The following is a 25,821-nucleotide window of genomic DNA, read 5'->3' as shown; positions in this document are numbered from 1 at the left end:
AGCAAGGTAGGTGATGAGGATTCACGCTTGATTATTGCTAGTGTCAGGTTATCTAAACCGGGGTGGGGGATAGAGAAATGGTACCCACCAGCTCTTTTATTCTTAGATAGGTCTCCTGAACATCCCTGTTCCTTCAGTGCATGTTCTGAGATTAGTAAATAAATAAATATGAGATTAATAAATAAATACACTTCATGTATACCCCAGGCTCTTTTCAAATTGCTGCTTCTGTTCTGTTTCTCCTTCAGCTTGTTATGTTGGCTCTTTAAGGGGACTCAGTTTCCTGTTGCCCTCCACCTTTTCCAGGCTAAGTCTGTGATTTTTAAAGTACCTGGAGTTAAGCTTGCTGGTTTCCAAACCAAATGTTTTGGAGACTCATCTTCCTTGAGCAGCTCTTCTCTGCCTGAGGTTCATGGTGTGGGGTCTGATTCTCTCCCTTCTCCATGCTTGTGGTGTCCCTCCCATTTGTGGTGAGTCTCCCTAGGAGTTTGGTTCTCAGTGGAGTCTCTGCCCCTCCTTCCCTTTTTGATGTGTCCTTTGATTAACTGTGGAAAGTCTGTTCTGCCAATATGCAGGTTGTTTTCTTTTCTCTTTCTTTGTTTCCTTCTCTCTCTCTTTTTCTTCATCCTTTTTTCTGAGATTCTTCCTCTTCCTCTTTTTAGAGAGAGAGAGAACGAGCCTGAGGGAGGGGAGTAGTAATGAGCAGAGGAAGAATGAGAGAGAGAATCCTAAATGCAGAGCCTGATGGGGGCTGGATCCTAAGACCCTGAGATCATGACCTGAGCGGAAACCAAGAGTTGGGCCCTTAATGGACTGAGCCACTCAGGTTGCCCTCAGGTCGTTTTCTGAGTTAATTGCACTGATGTGGCTGTTATCTAGGTGTATCTTCCATTATGTGAATTTTAAATTTCATTGTTCATAAATAATGTTGGAGTATGAAAATGCTAATTTATTTACATAATTTCTATGGCTGCTTTCAAGCTGCATTAGCTGAGTCAAGTAGTTCTTACAGTGTCCATATGTGGTGCTCTATATCTTCCTTTTTCTGCTTGGTGCATTGTAAATTATAGTAACACAATTTATAGATCAGATGTTTCAAATGACACACATACTGCTATATTGTGACATTCTGTATAGTTTTTATTACTAGTGCATACCTATCATGTCAAAAGAACAAAAGAAGAGAAAATTAGGTTTTGAATATCATGCTTCTAAAATACATTGGAATGTGGATTAATTTATTATTGGATGGGAAATTATTGTCTTAATTATGCAGTGACCCTATAACAAAGCCAAAAGAATATAATAAAAGTTGATATTATCCAGCTTAGTATTTATCACAGTATTCCCAACTGCTGAAATTAATAGAAAAATTAGAATATTTAAAACAGAATAATAATTGAAAAATAAAAAATGGAAATGAAGCTACAACCAAAGTAAGTGTAGCTGTTTTTTGATGAATTGAGGAATGCTACAGTACTGCTCAGTTTTTTATTTTTATTATTTATTTATTTATTTATTTTTACTGCTCAGTTTATTTGAATAGGCAGTATAGATTGTGAGATGACTGAGAATTACTCCCTGTGAATAACTTGTATGGGAGAACATCAGGTGAGAAGATTTTTAAAAAGTTAAAACTAATTAGAGAAAATGCTAATCAGTACAAGCTGAAGTAAAGTCCACTAGGGTGTGTTTTTGTGTTTTAACTGATAGTGACCGAGATCAGTTACCGAGACACAGACATGTGGAGCAGAAAAGGCTTAGTTGACAGTTTACAAAGCTCTCGGACACATGGAAGTTTTGAATGCTTATGGCCATTTTAAGTAGTTAGAAATAGGAGCTAGAGACCCTTGCCCAATTCCATGGGTGTTTGATATCTTAGCAGTCATTGGTAAAGGTTTATTGTGGATTTTTTTACGTTGGGGCTGATAACAGAAATTTTTTGAACTTGAACTACCTCAACCACTTACCAGACACTGAATGATCTGGCAAATGACTTTTTCAGATTTGGTTATGTTTACACATGAACTCAGTCAAAACTACACAGCAGTGCTTAAATGCGAGCTTTATATGTGGTCAGGTCATTTTGGTGATCACTGCTGTCGTTTGAATCACAAGTAATGTCAAGCTGCTTTTTCTATTTCCCCTGCTGTTAAAAACTAAAAAAGTAAGATCTGTATTTCCAACAAAAATTAGCAGTAGATTTATTTTCTGAGCTCATACCCAGTTCCAATAGCATGTTTCAGAACCTGATGCAATTGCAAAGGAAATGTCCATATTTCACAATCCGTTTAATTGTGCACGAGGAGTACTTTAATCCAGCCTTCAATTGGAGATGATTAATCTATCATGTTAAAAGGCAAACATCAGAAGAATCTAGTAGAGTTGTAGTCTTCCCTACCAGTAATGACTATATTCTGTTAAAATCATTTGTTTATGGATTGATAATCAGTATTTGGCACTGCTTATGTGAAAAGAGATTTCAAATAGAATATGTAAGATCTCATTACAGGCCAGCATTAATAGAAGAAACTTTACAATCTGTTTCGATGAGAGGGAACACTAACTTTAAGCATCTGTTAAACAAAAATGTTATCCCCATAAAATTTTATTGAAATTTGTGCTCAGCTTTCATTATCATTATGGTTAGAATTTTTAACAGTAAAATTTATGAGAATTTGTTTTCTCTCTGTATTAATTTTCTCTTTTGTTTTTCTGTATATACGATGCTTCGAAATCTTGAGGACTTGTGGACTCTGAAGAAACTGTCCCTCCCAAGGCCAGGCAATTTCTAGAGACTCTGAAGAAACTGTCCCTCCCAAGGCCAGGCAATTTCTAGAGATAGTAAAGGACTTCCTATTAATGTACTTTTCATATGCAGACCAAACAGTACATGGCTTGTACCCCCAAACATCATTTTATGGAGCTCTTACACTCTGGGCCACTATTCCCCTGCCCTCATTACCCCCAGGCCAGGAACACATAACTAGAGATAGCCCCTATACCCTAGTAAAGAGGAAATAGCCTGTTAGCTTTATTTATAGAGCAGAAATAATTTCACATTAATATATTAACCCTTTGTACTGTACTAAGTATTAAGAAAAAAGAAAAAATTATTACTGTCTTCAATTTGGAGAGAGAAAATGCATATATGGAAGAGAAGATAAAACCATCTATTTTTTGGCTATTGAGAATCCCGTTATTATTTCACGTTAGGTATTGCTTACAGTCTTTTTTTTTTTTCTTTTAAGATTTTATTTTGGGACACCTGGGTGGCTCAGTGGTTGAGCGTTTGCCTTTGCCTCTGCAGTTCTGGGATCGAGTCCCGCATTGGGCTCCTGCATGGAAGCCTGCTTCTCCTCCCTCTGCTTGTGTCTCTGCCTCTCTCTGTGTGTCTCATGAATAAATAAATAAAATCTTTTTTTTTAAATTTTTATTTATTTATGATAGTCACACACACACACACAGAGAGAGAGAGAGAGAGAGAGAGGCAGAGACACAGGCAGAGGGGGAAGCAGGCTCCATGCACCAGGAGCCTGATGTGGGATTCGATTCCGGGTCTCCAGGATCGCGCCCTGGGCCAAAGGCAGGCGCTAAACCGCTGCGCCACCCAGGGATCCCAATAAATAAAATCTTAAAAAAAAAAAAAAAGATTTTATTTTTAAGTAAGCTCTACACCCAACATGGGACTTGAACCCCCAATCTTAAGATCAAGAGTTGCATGCTCTACTGACTGAGCCAAGTAGGTATCCCTACTTACAGTCTTTATCTGCAACTTTGTGGAGATGTAATTTTAGTTGTTATAGTGTGGCTTGTGTTAAATATACTGAGTAAATGCTGATGTGATACAAGTGATTTATCATGTTTATTTGTACAATTTAAAACATGAATTAATGTTTTAGCTTATGAATCTTAAAATACATAAAGGATTATATGTGGAGTTTTTGAAAAATAAACTTTAGAGTATTTTTAGGTTCATAGCAAACCTGAGGGGAAGGCACAGAGATTTTTATAACTCCTCTCCCAGCACATGCAATAACTCTCCTCATTATCAACATCCCCCACCAGACTGGTACATTTGTTAAACTGATGAATGTTCATTCACACATCATGATCCCCTGGAGTCCATAGTGTTCATTATGGTGCACTCTTGGTGTTGTACATTCTGTGGGTTTGGACAAATGTATAATGAAAGGTATCCACCATATATATATATATATATATATATAGAGAGAGAGAGAGAGAGAGAGAGAGAGAATTATATATATATATATATATATATATATATATTTTTTTTTTTTTTTTTTAAGATTTTATTTTATTGATTGATGAGAGACACACACAGAGAGAAATAGAGACACAGAGGGAGAAGCAGGCTCCATGCAGGGAGCCCAACGTGGGACTCAACCCAGGTTTCTAGGATCAGGCCCTGGGCCGAAGGCGGCGCTGAGCCACCCAGGCTGCCCAGTACTAATCTTTTTTATGGTCTTCCTAATTTTCCCTTTTCCAGAATGTCCTATAGTTGGAATCATACAGTATTGTAGCCTTTTCACATGGCTTCTTTCATTTAGGTTCTTCCATGTCTTCATGGCGTGATACCTCATTTCTTTTTAGCACTGAATAATATGTTCTTGTTTGGATGGACCACAGTTTTTTTTTATCCATTAACCTGCTGAAGAAATCTTGGTTGCATCCAAGTTTTGTCAGTTATGAATAAAGCTGCTTGTAAACATGTTTGCTGGCTTTTGTGTGTATATGTCTTTAGCTCCTTTGGATAAATACCAAGTGTGATTGTATGGTAAGACTATGTTTAGTTTTGCAGGATCCTGCCAAATTGTCTTACGTGGTGGCTGTGCCATTTTGTACTTCTGTTTGCAGTGAGTGAGAGTCCCTATTCTCTGTGTCCTTATCAACTTTAGGTGTTACTAATGTTTTGGATTTTGGCTTTTCTAATAGGTGTATGGTGGTATTTCATTGTTTTAATTTGCTTTTTCCTGATTATGTTGATATGGGGTACCTTTTCATATGTTTATTTACCATCTGTGTATTTTGATGAGGTGTTAGGGTGTTGGGCCCAGTTTTTGAGTGATTTTCTTATTGTTGAACTTTTTGAGTTCCTTATTTTGGATACCAGTCATTTCTCACATCTTTTGTTAGTACTTTCTTCCAGTTCGTGGCTTGTCTTTCTATTCTTCTGATTGGTCTTTGGTAGAGCACACATTTTTAACTTTAATGAAGTCCAGCTTATCTCTTTTTTCTTTTGTATTATGCCTTTCGTATTGTATCTAAACGTTACTGCCTAACTCAAGGTCATTTAGATTTTCTGTTATCTTCTAGGAGTTTTAAAGTTTTTGGATTTTTAAAAAGTGTTAATTTTTAAGCTTTAAGGGTGATACACGTTTGATGAAGAAAACCTAAGAAACACAAGAAAAGAATCCCAATAATACTACCATTCACAGATAATCATTAATTTTTATTTATATCCATATATCTTTTTATGGATATTTTCAGATACTCATACTTAATACCATTTAAAATTTGAAAGCTATTGGTCTATTTATCTTTAAAAACAAAGTAATACTACTACAGGTGACTGCAAATGTCACTAGTTGTTGGGGAGCATATTTGATAAATCTGTGAGTTTCAGAGGATTATCTAAAACATTCTTTATACAAAGCTATTATACAACTTTGTAACTTGCTTTTTTGACATATGAACATTGTCTCACTTCAACATTTTTCTGTAACTTGATTTTGAATGCCTGTATAGGATTGTAACTTACAGATGAGTGGATTTTTAAGTTCTTAAATAGGTGTAAGACTTTCATAATTTACACCCAAAATTGAAATCTTAATTACACATTCCTGTGCAATTTGATTTTTTTTTCACTTAGTATGTTATGACTGTTCTTCCATATTAATATAAATACTTCTAACTTGTTGATTTTAGTGTCTGTATAATATATCACAGTGTGGAAGTTTCATATTTACTATTTTTGTTTAAGATTTTATTTATTTATTCATGAGAGACACAGAGAGTGAGAGAGAGAGGCAGAGACACAGGCAGAGGAGAAGCAGGCTCCACAGAGGGAGTCCGATGCAGCATTCGATCCCGGGACTCTAGGATCATGCCCTGGGCTGAAGGCAGGTGCCAAACCACTGAGCCACTCAGGTGTCCCTACTATTCTTTTTTGATGGACTTTTGGCAACTACAAGCAGTGCTACAGTAAACGTTATTGTACATACATCTGTTTTTGTATTGGTACATTTATTTCTTTAGGGAAGTTTCTTCTGTGTAGCAGTATTGCTGAGTCAAAGGTTATATCTTTATTCTTTTTAATAAATGTTGCTAAGCTATTTTTCAGCAAAATTGTTTTCCTTCCAGAGGTACTCTTAAGTGTTCATAAGACTGATTTCTGTTTTCCTGAATTTACATCTAAATTAGATTGGTAAAAAATGGTCTTTTAATTTTAATTTCCATTTGTTTCATTAGTGAGATTCAGCATCTCTTCATGTCTGAATTGACCCTTTGCCATTCTATTTCTGCAGGTTGCCTGTGTTTGTCCATTTTTTAAACCTAGAATATTCCATGTTCATTTGCCTGTTCTCTTCACCATAGCTCCAGGTCCCAAGAGCATTTTCTGCACATGGTAGGCATTCATACATTAAATAAATAATATCTGAACATTCCATTTTTTAACCACAGTAAAGGATATCCTGTCTAGCTGTGGGATTCTTGGATTTGGGATTCTTTTTTTTCTAGCTATGAACTATTGTTCCAATGCCTTATAGTTTTTGGTGTTAGCGGTGAGAAGTCTAGGGCTAATCTCTTCTCCCTCCTTTGTAGGCAACCTCATCATCTTTTTCTCTTTGTGATTTTTCTCTTTATGAGTAAAATTCAGTAGTTTCTGCTTGTTATCTGTAGATATGTCCTTTTTCATTAAACAGTCTCCCTCTGTCCCCTCCCCTCCACCTTCATATCAAGCCTGAATCTCAGCTGTAGTGTTTCTGCAACTAGGAAAATTTTCTTATATTATTATCTTAATAAATTTCAATTTGAGTTTGTTCTTCACGCCTCATTTCTCAGTGGTGATTTTATCTCTTTGTGATTTGTATCATGAAGTTGTTTCCCTTTGATCTTCTGGAGTAAAAGGTTCAGTTCCCATAAAGGATTATTCTTTATCGTTTATTCTTTATATTTGTCTGATTTTCCTAGTAGGAAATGTTTAGCTCTGAAAAGTCTTATTTATATTCTCATAGTACCTCCTGAAAGCCCTTAATTTTTTCCCCATAATTTGCTTGCATTCTTCTCTCTCATCTGTGTGGCTCATTAGTAGGATCCATATATTTTAGCTGTTTCATTTGTTACTGAGCTTCCAGTATAAACGGTACTTTCTTGTGTTCCATCAGCTACCACAGAGGTCTGGCTTTCATGTGGGCCTCTTGGACAATGCAGACTCCAGCTGTTGGCAAAAGTGGCAGTTTGCAGACACAGACAAGCTCATAAAGTCTTGTCCTCAGTTGAGGCTTAGGATGAGTCTCCCCTACTCTCAGGTGGTCTCTCTTTGGGTAAAAGCTGAAGGCTTTTCCAGACCAGGAGGTGCAGGGACAGTTGAGTTCACTGTTGCAGCATCTGCCTTGCACCTCGTGAAGTCATCAGGGTTGCGTGGACAACCCTGTGTCCACTTCTAGGATTGGTCACACTCGGCCTTTTCCTTGGGGTTCTGCCTTTTAAGTTAGAAGACTTTGAAACCCCAGGTCTTTGCCCAGTGCCTCAATGAGTAAAGCAAAACTAAGCTTTCTCTATGCCTGGTCCCTTAGCACTTACTCTTTCCCACAAGAACTCAAGAGATCTTGATGACCTGGACATCTGCAGACTCAGCTAGCACATGTTTTGGCAATTGTACTCTGAGAGGAGGAGGAGAGATTAAGAATGGACTCATTCTGTCTTTACAGAATCCAGAAGCTAACTTAAAGTAAACTATTGCTATCTATTGTCCAGGTTTTTATTTGCCTCTGCCTGCAAAAGAGATTATTTTATCTTATTTTGTTTATTTATTTTAGACAGAGGACAGTGAGCTGGAAGGAAAAGGCTAGGTAGAAGGAGAGAGAGAGAGAGCACATCTCAGGCTCTATACTGGTCCATCCAGGTGCCTCTTAATTTTCATTTCTTACATTGTAATATAGACTAAAACAGATGGGGGACCATCAGTTACATGGTACAGGTTTAGAAAGGCCAATGATATTTTTGTAATCTGTTCAGTAAGGCAGTCAACCATTTTTTGCAAATAACCATTTGTACTAAAAGGTATCTATCAAGGTGCATTTGAAAATTATGTTAGGGGCACCTGGTTGGTTCAGATGGGTAAGCAACCGACTTTTTGTTTTGGCTTAGATCGTGATCTTAGGGTTGTGGGATCGAGCCCCTGTGTGGGATTCCACACCCAACAGAGAGTCTGCTTGAGATTGTCTCTGTCTGCTCTTCCCCCCAGTCGAGCTGTGTGCTGTCTCTCCCTCTCAAATCTTAAAAAAAAAAAAAAAAGTTAAAGAATTGTATACTATTATGGAATGGGTATTGGGTAAGTGAACTTTCTAGGTAACCAAACTTTGAATTCTGAACCTTTACTGATTTTGATGGTCCTTTTCTTCAAATGCATTACACATTTAGCCTCTTACATGAAATGTATTGATTATAAAGTAACTATTGAAAATTCAGAGTTATTATGGTAGCAAATTTTGGGTGTGTCTAGTATGTGCTAGACATTGTAAATGCTTTATGTATATTACAATTCTTGCTAACTGGTGCTCTAAAGGTAATTTGTTCCCCATCATACAGTTGAGCTGAGAAAGGTTAAGTACCTTCTCAAGATTACAGAGATACTGTGTATCTAAGATCATATATCTGATAATGGAATTCTAAGCCATACAGCCTGGTTCTAGAAAGTCTTATTACTGCCTTTCACTATTAGTGTGATTGTTTAATCCTATTAGCTCTTGTGAAATGGAGCTGAATTTAGGAGATACTTTAAAACTTGCTGTTACAAAATGTCACTGATGGAATGTATAGGGAAGGATATACAGTTGTAGGATCTGTAGAGCAATAACCACATAACTACCTGCAAATTGAGTCAGGGCCAAAGTTGCTTGTGTACAGGCTGTGTTTGTACACAGTACACTCTGTGTACTTCTCTAACTGCCTGACCTTCCACACTCGAGTATCATCACTCTGTGCTTTCACTTGTCAGTTAATACAAAATTCTATTTCTGTATCACCAACACAACCATAGTCCCCTCCTTATCAACTGGTACCTTAAAAAGAAATCTTACTGTTTTTTATGTGGGAGAGAAAATCCTTTCCCATTTTAAGAATTGGTGTGTAGTGTTTTTTGGGACGGTATTTTCTCTGAATTTCAGAGTAGAATATCATTTTTGTAGACATGATTTCAGGGCATAATTTTCCCTAAAATTTTCCTCAACTTTAGACAATAGCCCAGCACAAGGAGCATTAAAATGAATTTTAAGTATTGTCTCCTTTTTAGGAATCTCACAGATAGGAGCCCAGTGTCTTTAGGCATATGGCAAGTATTTTTATTGTAATTTTACTTATAATAGGAAGTAACACTGGAGTCCTTTGATTCTGCATTCCCATCCAGTCACCAGTATGGTGCCAAGTCCTGTCTCTAGTTTACTGCCATGCTTTTCTGTTATTCTTACTGCCATATCCTCAGACAGGTCTTCTTGTATCTTGTCTAGATTGCATAGAGCTCAAAACTTTTAGCTATTCTTTTTTTCTCCACTTGAAGTGCATCTTAATCATGTATGGCTGTTTCTAAATCAGAGCTCTTATTCTTATTTTCAAACCTTTCAGTGGCTTCCCATTGCATTCAACGTGTCTTCCAAACTGCTTAGCCCAGTGCTCAGGACCTCCTGCGATCTGGCCCCAACCTGCCATTCCAAGTCTGTTTTCTCTTGCTACTTTCAGCATTCCCTTCACACAGAGCTAAATGGAAGTATATATAGCTTGCTGTACCACAACCTGAAAGTTAGTGTAACATGAATTAGAAAGTAACTTACTTATGAATAAGGGAAAGATAGCTTAATTTAGAATTCTTGTTGTTTTATTGTGATTTTCTTTTTTCTTTCCAGCATGTGGATGTATTGAGTCACCAAATAACAGCTGAAAGAACAGTATTCTAACAGAGTGGGATATAGCAAGTTGCAGAGGAGCACAATCCTTTACACAGTACCTGTTCATCTCATTTTTTCCCCCTTTCATTTTGGTTTGACCATACTCTGTTTTGGAAGTGATTATTTTGCACTTATCCTGAATCTCTATGAATTTTGCTTTCATTTCCATAATTGGATGTTCTTAGCCTTTCTTTAAGTTACACTGTTTATGTTAGGATTATTGTTTATGTGTAATATTTATTGAACCATTATTTCAAATCTCAGTGGTTTAAAACAACCATTTGTTTACTCTTATTCTGTAGTTTGCTCTCGGTTTGGTCAGGAAATTCTCCTGGTCTCACTTGTAGTCACTATTATGGCTACAGTTAGTTATCTGACAACTCGCCTGCTGCTTAATGACCCAGGTGCTGTCAGCCCTGTCTGGTAGTCTGCTGGGGATGCCCACTTTGATTTTCTTTGTGACCTCTTATTCTCCAATAGGCTAGATGAGGCCTTTTATATGATGATAGCGGCTTTTCCAGAGAGCAAAAGGTGCTGCTATAGGTCCAACCTAGTCACTTTCATTTCTTTTTCCAAATTAGCTTCATTGAGGTAAAATTTATACAGTAAATACATGTTTGATAGCATTTGAAACCACGACCACAGTCAAGATGGTGAACTCTCCATCATTCCTACAAATTTCCTTGTACCCTTTTGTAATTCCCTCTCCGGCTGTGATTCTCCTCCCTTTAGCCACTGATTGATTTGCTTTCACTACAGAGTAGTATTCTGTCTTACTGATGCACCACAGCTGGTGTGACCGTTCATCTCTTGATGGGCTTTTGAGTTGTTTTCAGTTTTTGGCTATTCTAGGCAAAACTCTTATGAGTATTCATGTATGTACGAATATTTATATGGACATATATTTCCTTTTATGTTGGGTCAGTACTCAAGAGTGGAACAGCTAAATCATGAGGTAGATGAATGTTCAACTTTCTAAGGAAATGCCAAGCTTTTTTCTGAGACAGTTGTATCATTTTATGTTCCTACCAGCAGTATGTGGGAGTTCTGATGCCCTTTGCCACCATATACGGTATGGTATGATTTTTTAATTTTAGCCATTCCAATGGGTGTATATTTGTATCTCATTATAGTTTTAATTTATATTTCTCTAGTGACACATGATGTTGAACATCTTTGTTTTTTGTTTATTTTGTCTTTTGTGGTAAAGTGTGTGTTCAGATCATTTGCTTATTTTATTGATTAGGTTCTTTGCTTATTGTCAGAATCCTAGAGCTCTTAATATATTTTGGATATAAGTCCTGTATTACATATATACTTTATAAAGAATTTCTCCTAATAGGTGACTTTTCATTCTCCTACCATTGGTTTTTGAATGAAATACTTAATTTGATGAAGTCCAATTCATTGATTTTTTTAATTTTATGCTTCATATATTTTATATCTTCTTCTAGAGGTTTTATTTATTTTTAAAGAGAGTGAGTGGCAGTGGGGGACAGAGGGAGAGGGAGAGAGAGAGAGAGACAGAGACAGAGAGAGAAAATCCCAAGCCAACTTGTGCTGAGCACAAAGCCCGATGCATGAGATCATGACCTGAGCTGAAATCGAGTCAGATGCTTAACCAGCTAAGCCACCCAGTCACCTCATCTTGTAGAGGTTTTATTATTTAGGTTGTATATTTAGGTCTGTGATATATTTTCAGTTAATTTTTTATATATGGTGCAAGGTATAGGTCCAAGTTCAATTTTTGCAGTTTGTTATTGCTTCTGCATTATATTTCTTTACATCTTTGTCAAAAATCAGTTGTCCACATCTGTGTTTTTGTCTATATTTGCTTCTATGATGTGATTATGTGTATCTTTGTTAATACAGCATTATTTTGATTAGCTTTGTAATAATTTTGAAATTACAGTGTTAGTTTTCCAACTTTGTTTTCAAAGTTGCTTTCACTGTTGTAGGAGATTTTTATTTCCATGTGAATTTTAGAATAACCTTGTCAGTTTTTTTTTAAATTAAATTAAAATTTTAAAAAAATTTTATTCATGAGAGACAGGGGGGTGGGAGGGTGGCAGAGACCGGCAGAGGGAGAAGCAGGCTCCATGCAGGGAGCCTGATGTGAGACTGGATCCCAGACTCCATGATCACTCCCTGGCCAAAGGCAGGCCCTAAACTGTTGAGTCACGCAGGGATTTCCACCCCCCGCCCCTTTTTTTAAGATTTTACTCATTCCAGGGACAGAGCAGGGGGAGGAGCAGAGGGAGAGGGACAAGCAGACTATGTGCTGAGAGTGGAGCCTGATGCAGGACTCCATCCCAGGACCCAGATATCATGACCTGAGTGACACGAAGAGTTGGACACTTAACCGATTGGGACAGCCAGATGCCCTAACTAACCTTGTCAGTTTTGATGAAAGTGCCTGCTGAGATTTTGATTGAGATTGCATTGAATTTGTGGATCCATTTGGGGAGAGTTATCATTTTCGCATTATTGAACCTTTTGGCCTATTAATAAAATAAATCTCTTCATTTACTTAGATATTTTTAATTTCAGTGTTTTATTATCACTGTACAGCTATTTTGTATCTTTTGCTCGAATTATTACGTAGTTCCTATTTTTGATCCTAGTGAAAACAGCATGTTAATTTTCTGGTTCTTTATGTATATAGAAATGCAGTTGATATTTCTATATTGATCTTGTGTATTGTAGTCATGCTTAACTCACTGGTACATTTTTGATAGAGTTCATCAGATTTTCTATGTAGACAATTAAGTCAAAGGACAGTTTTCATTTTTCCTAAGTTAGATACTTTTTATTTTGTTTTCATGCCTGATTTTATGGGTTAGATTGTCTATTATAATGTTGAGCAGAAGAAAAGCATTTGGTCTTTCTCTATTAAGAATGATGTTGTACTAGGTGTTGTACTAGGTGTTTTGCAGATCTCCTTTATCAGGTTATGGAACTATTTCCTCTCATGCTAATTTGCTGACAGTTTTTAATCAAGAATGCCTTGTAGGATGTTTAATGCTTTTTCTGCATCTATTGAGACTATCACATTGTTTTTCTTTTTTGGTTTATTAACATGGTGAAATACATATATTGATTTAAAAAAATGTTAAACCAACCATTTTTTATTTTATTTTATTTTTTTTAAACCAACCATTTTTGAATAAACCCTCTTTACTTATGATATGTTTTCCTGATAATATATTGTTAGATTTTATGTGGTAAATTTTTGTTTACAAGTTTTACATCAATGTTGCTAAGAGATGCTAGTCTGTAGTGTATTTTCTTGTAATATCTTTGGTTTTTGTATGAGGGTAATGCTGTTCTCATAAGGTGAGATGGGAATTGTCTCCTCCTCTGGTTTCTAGAAGAATTTGTGTCGAATTGGTATTATTTCTTTCTTAAATATTTGCTAGAATTCACCAATGATACCATCTAAGCATAGAGTTTTCTTGTGGAAAGGATTTTGGTTGAAATTTAAGTTTCTTGAATTGTAGTAGGCCTATGCAAGGTACTTACTTGCGTTGACAGTTTGTCTTTCAAGGAATTTGTTCTTTTCATCCAGTTGTCAACTTTTTGCATGGGTATTCATTATAATCCCTCATTATTCTTTTAATATTTGTAGAATCTGTAGTGATGTTCCTTCTCTTATTTCTGATAGTGGTTATCCCCCCCTCCTCCTGACAATATGACTAGAGGTGTATCAATTTTAATGATCTTATTTTTTAGAAACCCAGAATTTGGTTTCATTGATTTTATTTTTGTTTTGTATTTCATTGATTTCCACTCTGATCTCTGGTATTTCCTCTTTTTAGTTTGCTTACTTTGGGTTTTATTCGCTCCTCTATTTCTAGTTTAAGTTAAAAGCTACTGTCATTGATTTGAGGTTTTTCTTTTCCTTTTTTTCTAATACAGCTTTTTAAAGCTCTAAAATTTCCCCTTAAGTACTGCCATAGCAACATCCCACAAATCTTAGTATACTGTATTTTTTCAATTTCCTTTTGATATCCTCTTTGATCCATGAATTATTTAGAAGCATATTATTTAGTTTCAAACTATTTTGAGAATTTTCCAGATACCTGTTACTGATTTCTAATTTAATTCTACTGGGGTCAAGGAATATATATTGTACACATTTTATTTTTACATATGGTAAAAACATATATTGTTCTTACTCTTGTTTGAAAAGTCAACTAACTTTTAAAGAAGTTTAACTGAAACAAATGAAATTTGGATTAAATTTAATGCAACTGCTTTTTCTGACTTCTACCACTACCCCCGGGGACTCTGTTTTATATGTATTTTAGATCACTTGAAGTTGTCCCACAACTCACCAGTGCTCTTTCAGTTTTGTTTTAGTGGGTTTTTGTTGTTGTTGTTTTTGGTGTGTTTCATTTGGATAATCTGCTATGCTTTTATGACCAGTGAATTTTTCTTTTGCAATATTTAATCTGCCATTAGTCACATCCACTATATTTTTAATCTCATTTTAGTTTTTATCTCTCAAAAATGGTTTGAGTTTTCTATATCCCTTAACCTTCTGAATATGTGGAATACAATTCTGTTTTGATGTCCATTTGTGTTAGTTCTAACATTTAATTGAATGTGATCACTTTTGATTGGTTGAGTTTTCTCATTTATCATTGTGTCTCATGCTTTCCTGCTTATCTGCTGCATATGTGGTAATCTTTGATTGGATGCCAGACATTGTTATTTTACTTTGTTGTCTGCTGGATATTTTTATGGTCCTGTAAATCTTGAGTTTTGTTCTGGGATGAAGTGATGATTATCTGGAGACACTGTGATATATTCAAGTCTTATTTTATGCTTTATAATGTGGGTTTTGAGCCACGCTCAGTAAAGCTAATTATTCCCCTCTACAGAGGCCTTACCTTTCCCAGGATTACCATAGGAATACCCGAAGACCACTTTTCTGAGCATTCATACTAATTCCCAGTGAATTATGAGTTCTTCAGTCTGGCTATGGAACAGGCACTGTTCTCTTTATTAATTCTTCTGGTTTGGTTTCTCTCCTGCCTTGAATGGTTTCCTCACATGTTTGTGCATGGTACTCTTGGATTTTTTCTGTGTGCAGGTCTCTCCTCTCTGGTTCTTTTTTGTCTGACTTATAGTTGCCTTATTCCTCTTGGCTCTCAGCTTCACCTCTTCAGGTTGGGAAGTCTGTCAGGCTTTGCCTTAGTTCCCCTTTTCAGTGCTGTGACTGGAAGCTTTCTCAGGCGATATAAGCTGGGGCATTTATAGGACTCGACTCCTATCAGTATCTCATCTGTCAGGGATCACTGGCCTCGTTGTTTCATGTTGGTGTTTTGAAAACCATTGTTTCCAGATTTTTATCCAGGGTTTAGTTTTGTTTTTAGATGGGAACATAAATTGGTTTCACTTTAATCCATCTTGGTTGGAAGCAGACCCCCCCTGCCCCGCCCCCTTTTAAACTAGTGATCTGGTATAATAAAAGTGTGGTAGTAAGTATTAGGAATGATAATTTTGAGTGAGTATTCATGTTAAGAGATTCATCACCTATTTTTGAGTGTGTGATTTATAGCTGTTTTTATCATTTCTTATTTAAAGATATTCATGTATCAGAATATACAGAGTCTAAAAGATTATACAGAAATGGTAGGTAATTATCTTCGTAGGATTTGGGTGATTAATTTTATGCATTTGAACATGTATAATCTAAAAACAGGAAGTGCCATTTACAAACCAGTGTAAAGAATTAAATATTCTGTTATTTCAACTTTATTTGAAGCCTACCTAACATGACAGTATGTTGGGATAGAAGATGCATCTCTAAATCCTCAAATCCTTATCTCTTAATTATTATAGAAATCTTAGTAATGCATCATTCAGGTCATTGGCGCCAGATGCATGAATCTCTTCTTCATGATAAAAATGGCATCTCCTAAGGAAGAAGTGCACAATGATTCGAATTCTAATGACATGATGAATTCATGTCCATTGGGAGCATTGGGTAATGGTAGAGGAAGATTATGGGATTGCTTCCTATAGTCAAAGCATTTGTTTTATGTAAGTTGATTTGTATCATGACTCAATTGGATTTGAATTCTTCTTAGGTACAGAAAATTGCTTTTATATTATGTATGTCATGCATCAATCATAAAATAATTTTTAAACTATATTTAATTTTGAGTAGGAAGGGGAAATTTCCCAAATGCCCAATAAAGCAAGATATAAAAAGTAGTTAATAATATTAATGCCATCAACAATCCCAACCTCCTCCAGATTTCAAATTCTTCCTTTTAAACTGTGGAATTTTCTGAGGTAGTTTGCATGGTTTTTCAAATCCCTGTTTGCAATTTTCAGTTGAAAAAAATGATACCTCTCTGAATATTCATACCTCTCTGACTAAATTGTTGATGCATTATTAATATCCTTGAAAATATTCCTCGAAAAAATTTTTTTCTTCTAAGTGGTATTACTAGAAACAAGTCTATTACATTCTCCACTTAAGTAGTGATTCTTTCTTTTATCCTCTTGATAGCCTTTATTTTTATGTGTCTGTGACCCTTATTTATGGATATACAAAAGAAAGAGACATGAGGACTTGTCATCCAAGTTGCTTACAAAAATTGCTATGCTTCTTGTAATTAAAATCACAGAATCCAGTAAAATAAGCCTTGGAGAAAGAAAAAAGTTGAGCTATGGGATAATACCAGGAAAGAGAACTCCAAGGTTCTTTATATTGTCTTTTCATTTTTTTTTTTTGAAAAGTTAGTTTTGTGTGTGTGTATGTCTGTGTGCGTGTATTTGTATGAGAGAGAGCAAGAGACAGACGATGTGAATGCATATTAGAAGCAGGTATTATTGGGACTGTTGCCTATAGATTAAGCAGTGCTTGTATGCTTGTCTGCAATATTTGGGGGGTGGAAAGAGATAAGCCTAACACTGCATAAGAACACTGCATAAGAAAGGTTTTGGTGTAGTTAACAACAGAAATTCTACTTTTTAAGGATGATCATTTATTTCCAAAACTTTTAAAATTGTTCAAAGGCAGGGCTTATTCAAAGGCAGGATTGTTTAGGAAAAGATCAGTGAAATCTGGAAGTATATAGCATTTAATATACATGAGAAGCTATAGATACTTAGTAAAGATTGCTACAAAATACTAGAATAGTAAATCAAGCCATTATTTGTAATTTTGTCTAGTATAGCATGGATATAAAATTTCTAAATGCTGGTGCAAAATGCTGCTGTATTTTCCCTGGCATTATAGTCTTCCAAGCACTTGTTAAAATTACGAGTATATTAGTATCATTTGATATTCTGAAATGTTGAACTTTTGACCTTGAGTGACTAATATTCCAGACCTCATTTGTATGTTATTCATGTAAGTGCTAGACCTTATATTTTACTTGTCTAGCTCATATAAGGTAATAGTACAGTTTACAGATTTTTAAGTCACTACTCTGGGGGGGTGGTTTATGATATCTTATATGGTTTGATTCAAATCTGTTTTGCTTTATCCCAGATTCTCCACATTTGAAGAATGTAAAATTGCACATGAGGAATTAGAATGATGATCTTAGCCTCTTTTCTTTTGTGACCCAATATATTGAACTAGAGTTTTGGAATACATTATGAAATAGTAAAGTTTATAGCTTAAAACATCTGACTGCTGAAGAAATTTTTTTTTAATTAATTAATTAATTTATTTATGATAGTCACAGAGAGAGAGAGAGAGAGAGAGAGGCAGAGACACAGGCAGAGGGAGAAGCAGGCTCCATGCACCGGGAGCCCGACGTGGGATTCGATCCTGGGTCTCCAGGATCGCGCCCTGGGCCAAAGGCAGGCACCAAACCGCTGCGCCACCCAGGGATCCCAGAAATTTTTTTTTGAAGAAATTTTCCTTTAATGTTCCTTTAAGTAAGAAACAGAAGCAAGTACTAGAAAGAAATTTGAAACCTTGAATAATTTTTTTTTGTTTTCTTTGTTCTGCTTTGGATAAAAGCTCGCATGCTTCTAAAATGATAAGAGTTCAGCATTAGTATTTAGTAGTTTGGGCCAAACAGTTGCCACTTCACTCAGGCTTGAAAATGGTCAGAAACAGCTAAATATAGTATTTTGTATATCTCTATAAATGTAAAGTGGTTGAGCTTCACATTTGGCAGATAATGTGCCTTGATCATGTAATGTTTCAATACAATTTGTATTTTAAAAGTGTTTTGTTAACTTAGAAAAATTAACTGATGTTCAAATTTGGAAATTGAAAGTTTGCTCTGTTTTTCTTGTGTCTCGTTATATTTTATAGTAAAACAGAGGCCAGTTGATTAATTTTGAAATATATAAACATGTTATTCTGAAGTTATATTGTGTAAACTTTGAGTAGAGCTAAGAATTTTGTCATAGTATTACTATTTGGTGACATTGTTGCTTTAAAGACTTAGAAAAAATTATTTGCCATATTGCAGAGTTCTAAAAGTTCTGTAAAATTATTTGCCATATTGCAGAGTTCTAAAAGTTCTGTATATTTTGTAAAATAATTGTGTGCTATTGAATACTGTAACTATTTTAGAGTATTAATGTGTATAATATGTTATGAACTATTGATTTCAATGACACCTATGAAATATTATCAATATAAAAGCTCTCTATATTAAACAGGATGAGTTTTATTAGTCATTTTTTAATTGCATAATTAAACTTTTGCATAATTAAAAGAGGGTTCCCACAAGTGAAATGTTTTCTTTTTTTTTTTTGTGAAATGTTTTCAAAGTTAGAATACATAAAAATAAAATTTAAGATTTTAGTCTTAGCCTTACCCTCTAATTCTCATGGCAAATAAAATTTATCTTTCAGACTGCATATGGCTACATCTTGTTTTTTCATATTACATCTACAAGAGGGGACAAGTACCTTTATGAACCAGTGTATCCCAAGTAAGTTTGTTGTCTTTCATTCTTTTAATAACTGGTTTGCATACTTTGTATTCATAAAAACATTCCAGTTTCGCATTGTCTGAAGTGAGTAAAAGCCAAGCCAATATTTTAAAAATGGTACTTCAAAAATTACCAAGTCTTTGAACTGTCATTACTTGAATAAAGAGTAAAGAATTCTCTGACTAAAAAAGTGTGGGAATCTTGGGTGAATGTACAGTATTCCTTTTTGGACATTCAGGATCACTACTACTATACTCTAGCGTTATGATGGAGGAGCTAAAACATCATGAGGGGAAAAGAAGAAATGTCAGGAAAGTTACAGGCACTTTTTCCTCTATATTTTTGTATGTGCATAGAAAAAATGTGTACTCCAAACAGTGGTTACTAACCTCTTGGATAGAACTTGAAGGAACATAGACTTTGATTTTCAAACTATGTTGTTCTATATATTTTGCATTTTTTTCCTTAAATTTTTTTGCCTCACTTTTGAAATAAAAGAATGTTTTATTGAAGGAACTTTTGAAAAAAAGAACATACTAATTTTTAAAGCATATCCTCTTTTTTTTTTTTTTTTAAGAAAAGATCAAACCATTAAAGCTGGATGACCATATAAATGAATATTTACCACATTTCTAGATGGTAGGAGATAGCCGGAGTTTATTATGTATATAAGAAGTTAGAGGGAAAGTAGATTTCCATATATGAAAGCTTACATTTCTGAAAATTAACAGGAAGAAAACAACATTAAAAGGGCACTTAACAGACTGGGGAAAATTTTGTCAGTAAATAAGACCAAGATTTACTGTTTTTAGATTTTATAAAGTGTTATATTTTGTATAACTTTATTTATAAAACATATATTTTAAGGTGACATAAATTACTAAGAAACACAAAGATTTCAAAAGGTAAATAGGTAAAAATGATCTCATAAGAGGAAATATAACAAATACAAGACAAACTTGTTAGTAACTCAAACTAAACACTAGTAACTCAAAACATTAAATGCAAATTTTTCTAGAAACCTACATATTTTAATATATAAAAGTAATCTTGTGGGCAGCCCAGGTGGCTCAGTGGTTTAGCGCCGCCTTCAGCCCAGGGTGTGATCCTGGGGACCAGGGATTGAGTCCCGCGTCAGGCTCCCTGCATGGAGCCTGCTTCTCTCTCTGCCTATGTCTCTGCCTTTCTCTGTTTCTCAAATAAGTAAAATCTTTAAAAAAAAAAAAAAGTAATCTTGTTTTGTTTTGTTTTTATAATTAAAAAATTTTTTTTAAAATATTTTTTTTTCTTTATTTTAGAGAGATTGGGAGAGAGGAGTACACACATACATAGGGAGAGGAAGTCAGAGAAAATCCTCAAGCAGACTCTCCACTGAGCGTGGATCCTTACTCAGAGTTCCATCCCAGGATCCTGGGATCATGATCTGTGCCAAAATCAAGGGCTGGCTGCTTAACCAACTGAGCCACCCAGGCACCTCAATATGTAAAAATAGTCTTTTTTAAAAAAAAATTATTGCTCTGCTGGTGGAAGAATAGTAAAATGTGTTCTTATATACTTCTGATAGTAGATATAGACAAAAATGTGATATTAGAGAACTTTGGAAAGAAAGTTAATTGGTATATTCTCAAAAAATAGTAGTCATTAAATATATTTCAAAAAATTTATAAACTTGAGAACTTGGGCACCTGGGTGGCTCAGTCCATTAACCATCTGCCTTTGGCTCAGGTCATGGTCCTGGGGTCCTGGTATCGAGCCCCACGTTGGGCTCCTTGCTCAGCTAAGAGCCTGCTTCTCCATCTCCTCCCTGCTTGTGTTCTCTCTTGCTATCTCTGTCTCTCTCTCAAATCTTAAAAAAAACCCCAAAAACTTGAGAACTTGATCAAGTTGAAGAAACGAGTCACACAAAATTGCATATAGAATATGACCACAACAACTTTGCAAAACAAGTAACAAAAATTATCTGAAAAAAAAAAAAAGAGTAATGTATATTTATAGTAATGGCTCCTGAATGGTAGAACTGTAGTGATTTTTCATCTTTCAGCTCTTGAATTTTCCAGAGCCTTTGATTTGCATACACTGTATTCAATGTGGTTTAAAAAAAATCAGTGTATTTGAAAAATGTATAACAAAAAGCCAAAATGTTTTTTTTAATCGTGTTATGCAAGTTGTTTAATATTTGTTGAAATTCTTGAGAAAACACTGTGGGAGAGGCAGATGTAGGAGATGTAGGATGAAACTCAGATCCTTTTATCACAGATTTTAAGGGACTATCTAGGTTTTCTTGATGCCATAAGCCTTTTTTTTTTTTTTGTAATACTGTATTAGTTGAAGTGTAAGTTGAAATTTAGAAATATTTTGTAAAGTATAGAAATTATTTAAATGATGGAATTTAATTTGATTTTTTCAATAAAAATCTTTAATGCAAAAACACTTGCAGTATATAAGTTGTACTGTTTTTTAAATTTAATTTAATTTTTTTATTTTTTATTTTTTTTTAAAGATTTATTTATTTATTTATTTATGATAGAGAGAGAGAGAGAGAGAGAGAGAGAGGCAGAGACAGAGACACAGGAGGAGGGAGAAGCAGGCTCCATGCCGGGAGCCCGATGCAGGACTCGATCCCGGGACTCCAGGATTGCGCCCTGGGCCAAAGGCAGGCACCAAACCACTGAGCCACCCAGGGATCCCCTATAAATTGTACTGTTTAAATGTTATGCACATTTTGATAATATGTATTTAGAAATTGTAAATTCAATATTGTGTATAAAACTTTTTTCATTCTAAGCGATACTTTTGTGAGCCTTTTGAAGAACTGTTGTAATTAGTGTTTTTACCTTGTACATTTTGAACTAGCATTTTATTGCTCTATTTAAACATGCTCCTGAAAATAATTTATACAAGTATAGGTGGGCAGAATAGGGAGCTAACATCCCTTGACACATTGAAAAATAACATTTCCATTATTTCAAGTCACTAACCTGATTTCATGTGTTTACAGTGATTTGGGATAGTATTTTGAAGCTCACTTTCTGTGTTGCTAAGAACTTAACAAGACTTTCTACCTTCTGATTTTAAGACTCCAGAGGAGGTCTTGTAACTGAGTGGTAGTAGTTCTGATGGTACATAAACTTTGCTGTGTTTGACGGTGTCAGACTAGGGAACTAAAGAAAATACATTATGTTGTTTTAAAATTTGGGCTTTCTTCTAGTATATTGATGATCACAGGTTTTCAGTGTGTGGCTCAGTAAAAATAGGTTTGCCTTAGCTAAAGGGCTGGGCTTTGGTGTCATGTAGACCTGGGAATGAATGTCTGTTCTTTATCTTCCAGCTGGGCAACTTCCTCATCTGTAGCAAAAGTTAGCAGTAGTAATTATCTCATAGTATTAAATGAGATCATGCATCTTAAATGTTGAGATAACTGCCTTGTACATAGGAAAATTAATAAAGGACAGCTGCTGTTCTTAATGCTGTTATTAATATACTTTTTCCATCACTACATTTTAAACTTCATTTCTAATACTTTCATTGATTTTGTATATATTACAATGTAAGAAAAGATTTAATAAATAAATCATTTTATATGTATAGTATATGTTAAGTGATTTTTAGTTTTTAATATTTGACTTGATAATATACCTCTTTCCTAAGTTTAGCTTCTTGTAACTGCTGTATAAAATCAAAATATCTTAAAAGGAAACAGTTTTGTAGAGCAGAGAAAATTAGAATCAGCCTGTTGTGTATTTTAGTGCTGGATTGCTGTTTAGTCAGATTACTTAGCCTCCTTAGTTTCTTAGTTTATCTGTAGAACCTGTTCCTAAAATGGGAATAAAAAATACCTTTTTCTTCAATTGTTTGTAGGATTGTAGGAGTTTATGTTTTTACAATTGGGAAAGTGGGTCATACACAGGTTCGAGGAGAGTAAAAAAATGTTTGTTTTGGCAGTGTGTCATCATTGTCATCTGTGCCATTGTAAGCATTTAGGCAGTTGAAGACACTGTTCTAAGCACTTTTTCAAACTCATTTGATCCTGGTAATAACCTCGCGAGGTAGTTAGGTGCAATTACTAGAACAGAGAGAGGCCAAGTAACTTAGCAGCTGTCACACACTTTAGTAAGTGGCATGGCCATGGTTCAGACATAAGTGCTGTAGCTTCCAAATATATACTCTTTATCATCAGTACGTTATTGCCTCAGCCTTGTTTATTCCCATCTAGTAACCTGCTACTTTGGAGTTTTTTTGGGAGTAGTGAATCAAAAACAGGAGAAATGATCTGGAGTGGTTTGGACAAAATAGTTGTGAAGAATGGAGGCCATGTAATTGAGGCCAGTGGTTAGTTGTACTCTTCTCAGTTATAGAAACACTATTGCCTTTTGTTACTCTTCTCTAAATTTTATGAGTTCATCACATGGGTGTTTCTGGAGTATCTCAACTTCCACGTATTATGTGACAGCATCTTAACCTTAGACTGCATATCATTTTCCATTATGCTCTACCTGAGAAAGGTCGGTTGTCCCTGTGATCTATCATAGTTTCCACATAGTGATGTTTCCAGCATCCTTCTTCATGTTGGGAGCCAGGCTTCAACAATGGTGACAGTCTTATTAGATGACTTTTTATGCCTCAAGGGTCATTTACTCTTTGATTAATGTTTTCTTTGATCTTTTTATACATTTCATTCTATATTAAAATGTATTAGCTATACAGACCAGTGGACAGAGTTGTCTCAAGTCTGTCTTGGCTTTTTCTTTCATGTCTTAGAACTTGCATTGAACTTACTGGAGGAAACTTTGCCAGGGATAAATTGGAAATAACTTATGTATAGCTTTAGAATGTATTCACTTGTTTATTTTTAAATAAGAGTTTAGTAGATCTTGAAACTGCAAATCATATTTAATTTTATCATAATGAAAATAATTTCAACAAATAGGTCATTCTAATGTATACTTTGTTGAGAATAGAGACTTTTTTCTTTTATTCTGTTTTCTCAGTCTTGCTGTCAACCTTTTGTCAGACACTAGCCTTACTAAGAGGACAGAATTCTAAAAAAAAAAAAAAACAAAAAACAAAAAAAAAAAACTTAATGTACTAAAATTCAGTACACATGGGATGTCTGGGTGGCTCAGTAGTTGAGTGTCTGCATTCATCTTAGGTCGTGATCCTGGGGTCCCGGAATGAGTCCTTCATTGAGCTCCCCACAGGGAGCCTGCTTCTCCCTTGCCTGTGTCTCTGCCTCACTCTCTCTCTCTGTGTGTCTCTCATGAATAAATAAATAAAATGTAAAATGTTAAAATTATAGGGATTATCTTCACTGGGGGAAAAAATAAAAAGACTCCAAAACAACAATCAAAACTCAAACCTCTTGGGGACCTGGGTGGTTCAGTTGGTTAAGCATCTGCCTTCGGCTCAGGTCATGATCTCAGGGTCCTGGGATCAAGCCCCACATCAGACTTCGCTCAGTGAGGAGAGCCTGCTTCTTTCTCCATCTCCCTCTGCTTGCCATTCCCCCTGTTTGTGTGTATTCTCTCTCTCTCTCTCTGTCAAATAAATTAATAAAATCTTAGCAACAACAACTCAAATGTCTTGTTTCCTTTTCCTTACCCCCAACACAGGTTATTAGATTTTGAGACTTCTTAGAAGCTGTTAATGAAATAGTGTCAGGTGGTAACAGGTAGAGAACAGCTCCCTGAGGTTAGCAGTTTCTGATCTCAACACAGTTTACCCTTTGAAAAATCCCAAAATGTTTAAGGGACAGAAACATTTACTGAAATTACATCACATTCAGAGGAGGAAAGGTCTGAAATAGAGATGTGAAAAGTTTCCCACAACATTTGTTACTTCCTTTTTGCCAATAAATTTTTAGTATTTTCTGGAAAATAAACTTTAACTGTTTTTTTACTCCCTCTTAAGGCTCTATAGATTTAGTGTTATTTCTAACAATGTACCTTGTTGTAAATTCAGTTTATAAACTTGACAAGTGTGTTAGTTATCCTGACATTTTTTATTCCCTTTGATCTTCAGAATATTACATTGTGTCGTTTGATTTCAGTATGTATACATTCTGTAAATGTACTTATGTATTGAACTTTACATATTGAATGTATCCATCGGTTTATATCATAATTATATGAGGACTTAAAAATAATGAGATTGAGAGTGATGTTATTGTATAAATTCTGGGCACTGAAAACTACTCCCCTGTTGGCCATACTTCTAACACTAGCACTTGAATGCAGAAAATTATAGAAGTGTTAAAATATCTACTTAAATCAGAAAGTCCCATTGTTCTTATCAGACTGAAGGCTTTCTGAATGTGTGATAATGTAACAATTTTTTTTTTAAATATAAAAGGTCTGGTGATAAGGATACTGCATCTTTCAAGAAAACTCTTCTGAAAGAGAGTTTTCATCCATACATCTGTTCATTTAAATTTTGAATTTTTTGATGGTCTAGAACTGTTGTAGGTACTAGGAATAGTAGTGGATAAAGGAAGAAAAGCCAGATGAAAAATCTTAGAGAGCTTGTGCTCTTGTAGTAGACGGTAATAAATAAAGAAAATACATTACAAATCAGATGATAATGTTTCTATGAAGAAAAAGTAGGGAAAGGGATTAGGGAGTGGGGACACAGCTTGAAATAGTGTGGTCAGAGTCTTCACTGAAAAGATGACATTTGAAAAGATCTCAGGCTAGGAAACAAAACATACCAGGGGAAGA

The 25,821-nt window shown here is 35.1% G+C and overlaps 1 protein-coding gene across 4 annotated transcripts in view; it reads left to right on the top strand.

Annotated features, from left to right (window-relative positions):
- The window catches only part of RIC1 (RIC1 homolog, RAB6A GEF complex partner 1), a 138,261-nt gene that overhangs the window by 36,380 nt on the left and 76,060 nt on the right, over positions 1–25,821 (top strand). For 3 of the 4 annotated variants that reach the window (XM_072761416.1, XM_072761420.1, XM_072761412.1), the window contains exon 3: positions 19,029–19,108. The exons of the other annotated variant lie outside the window; for it this stretch is intronic. In XM_072761416.1, the coding sequence (XP_072617517.1) occupies positions 19,029–19,108 (80 nt within the window). The remainder of the gene's footprint in view (positions 1–19,028; positions 19,109–25,821) is intronic. 4 annotated transcript variants of the gene reach the window in all.

The sequence above is a fragment of the Vulpes vulpes genome, chromosome 1 (assembly GCF_048418805.1).
Source record: "Vulpes vulpes isolate BD-2025 chromosome 1, VulVul3, whole genome shotgun sequence".
Lineage (NCBI taxonomy): Eukaryota > Metazoa > Chordata > Mammalia > Carnivora > Canidae > Vulpes > Vulpes vulpes.
This window is presented reverse-complemented; position numbering and strand designations above follow the sequence as displayed.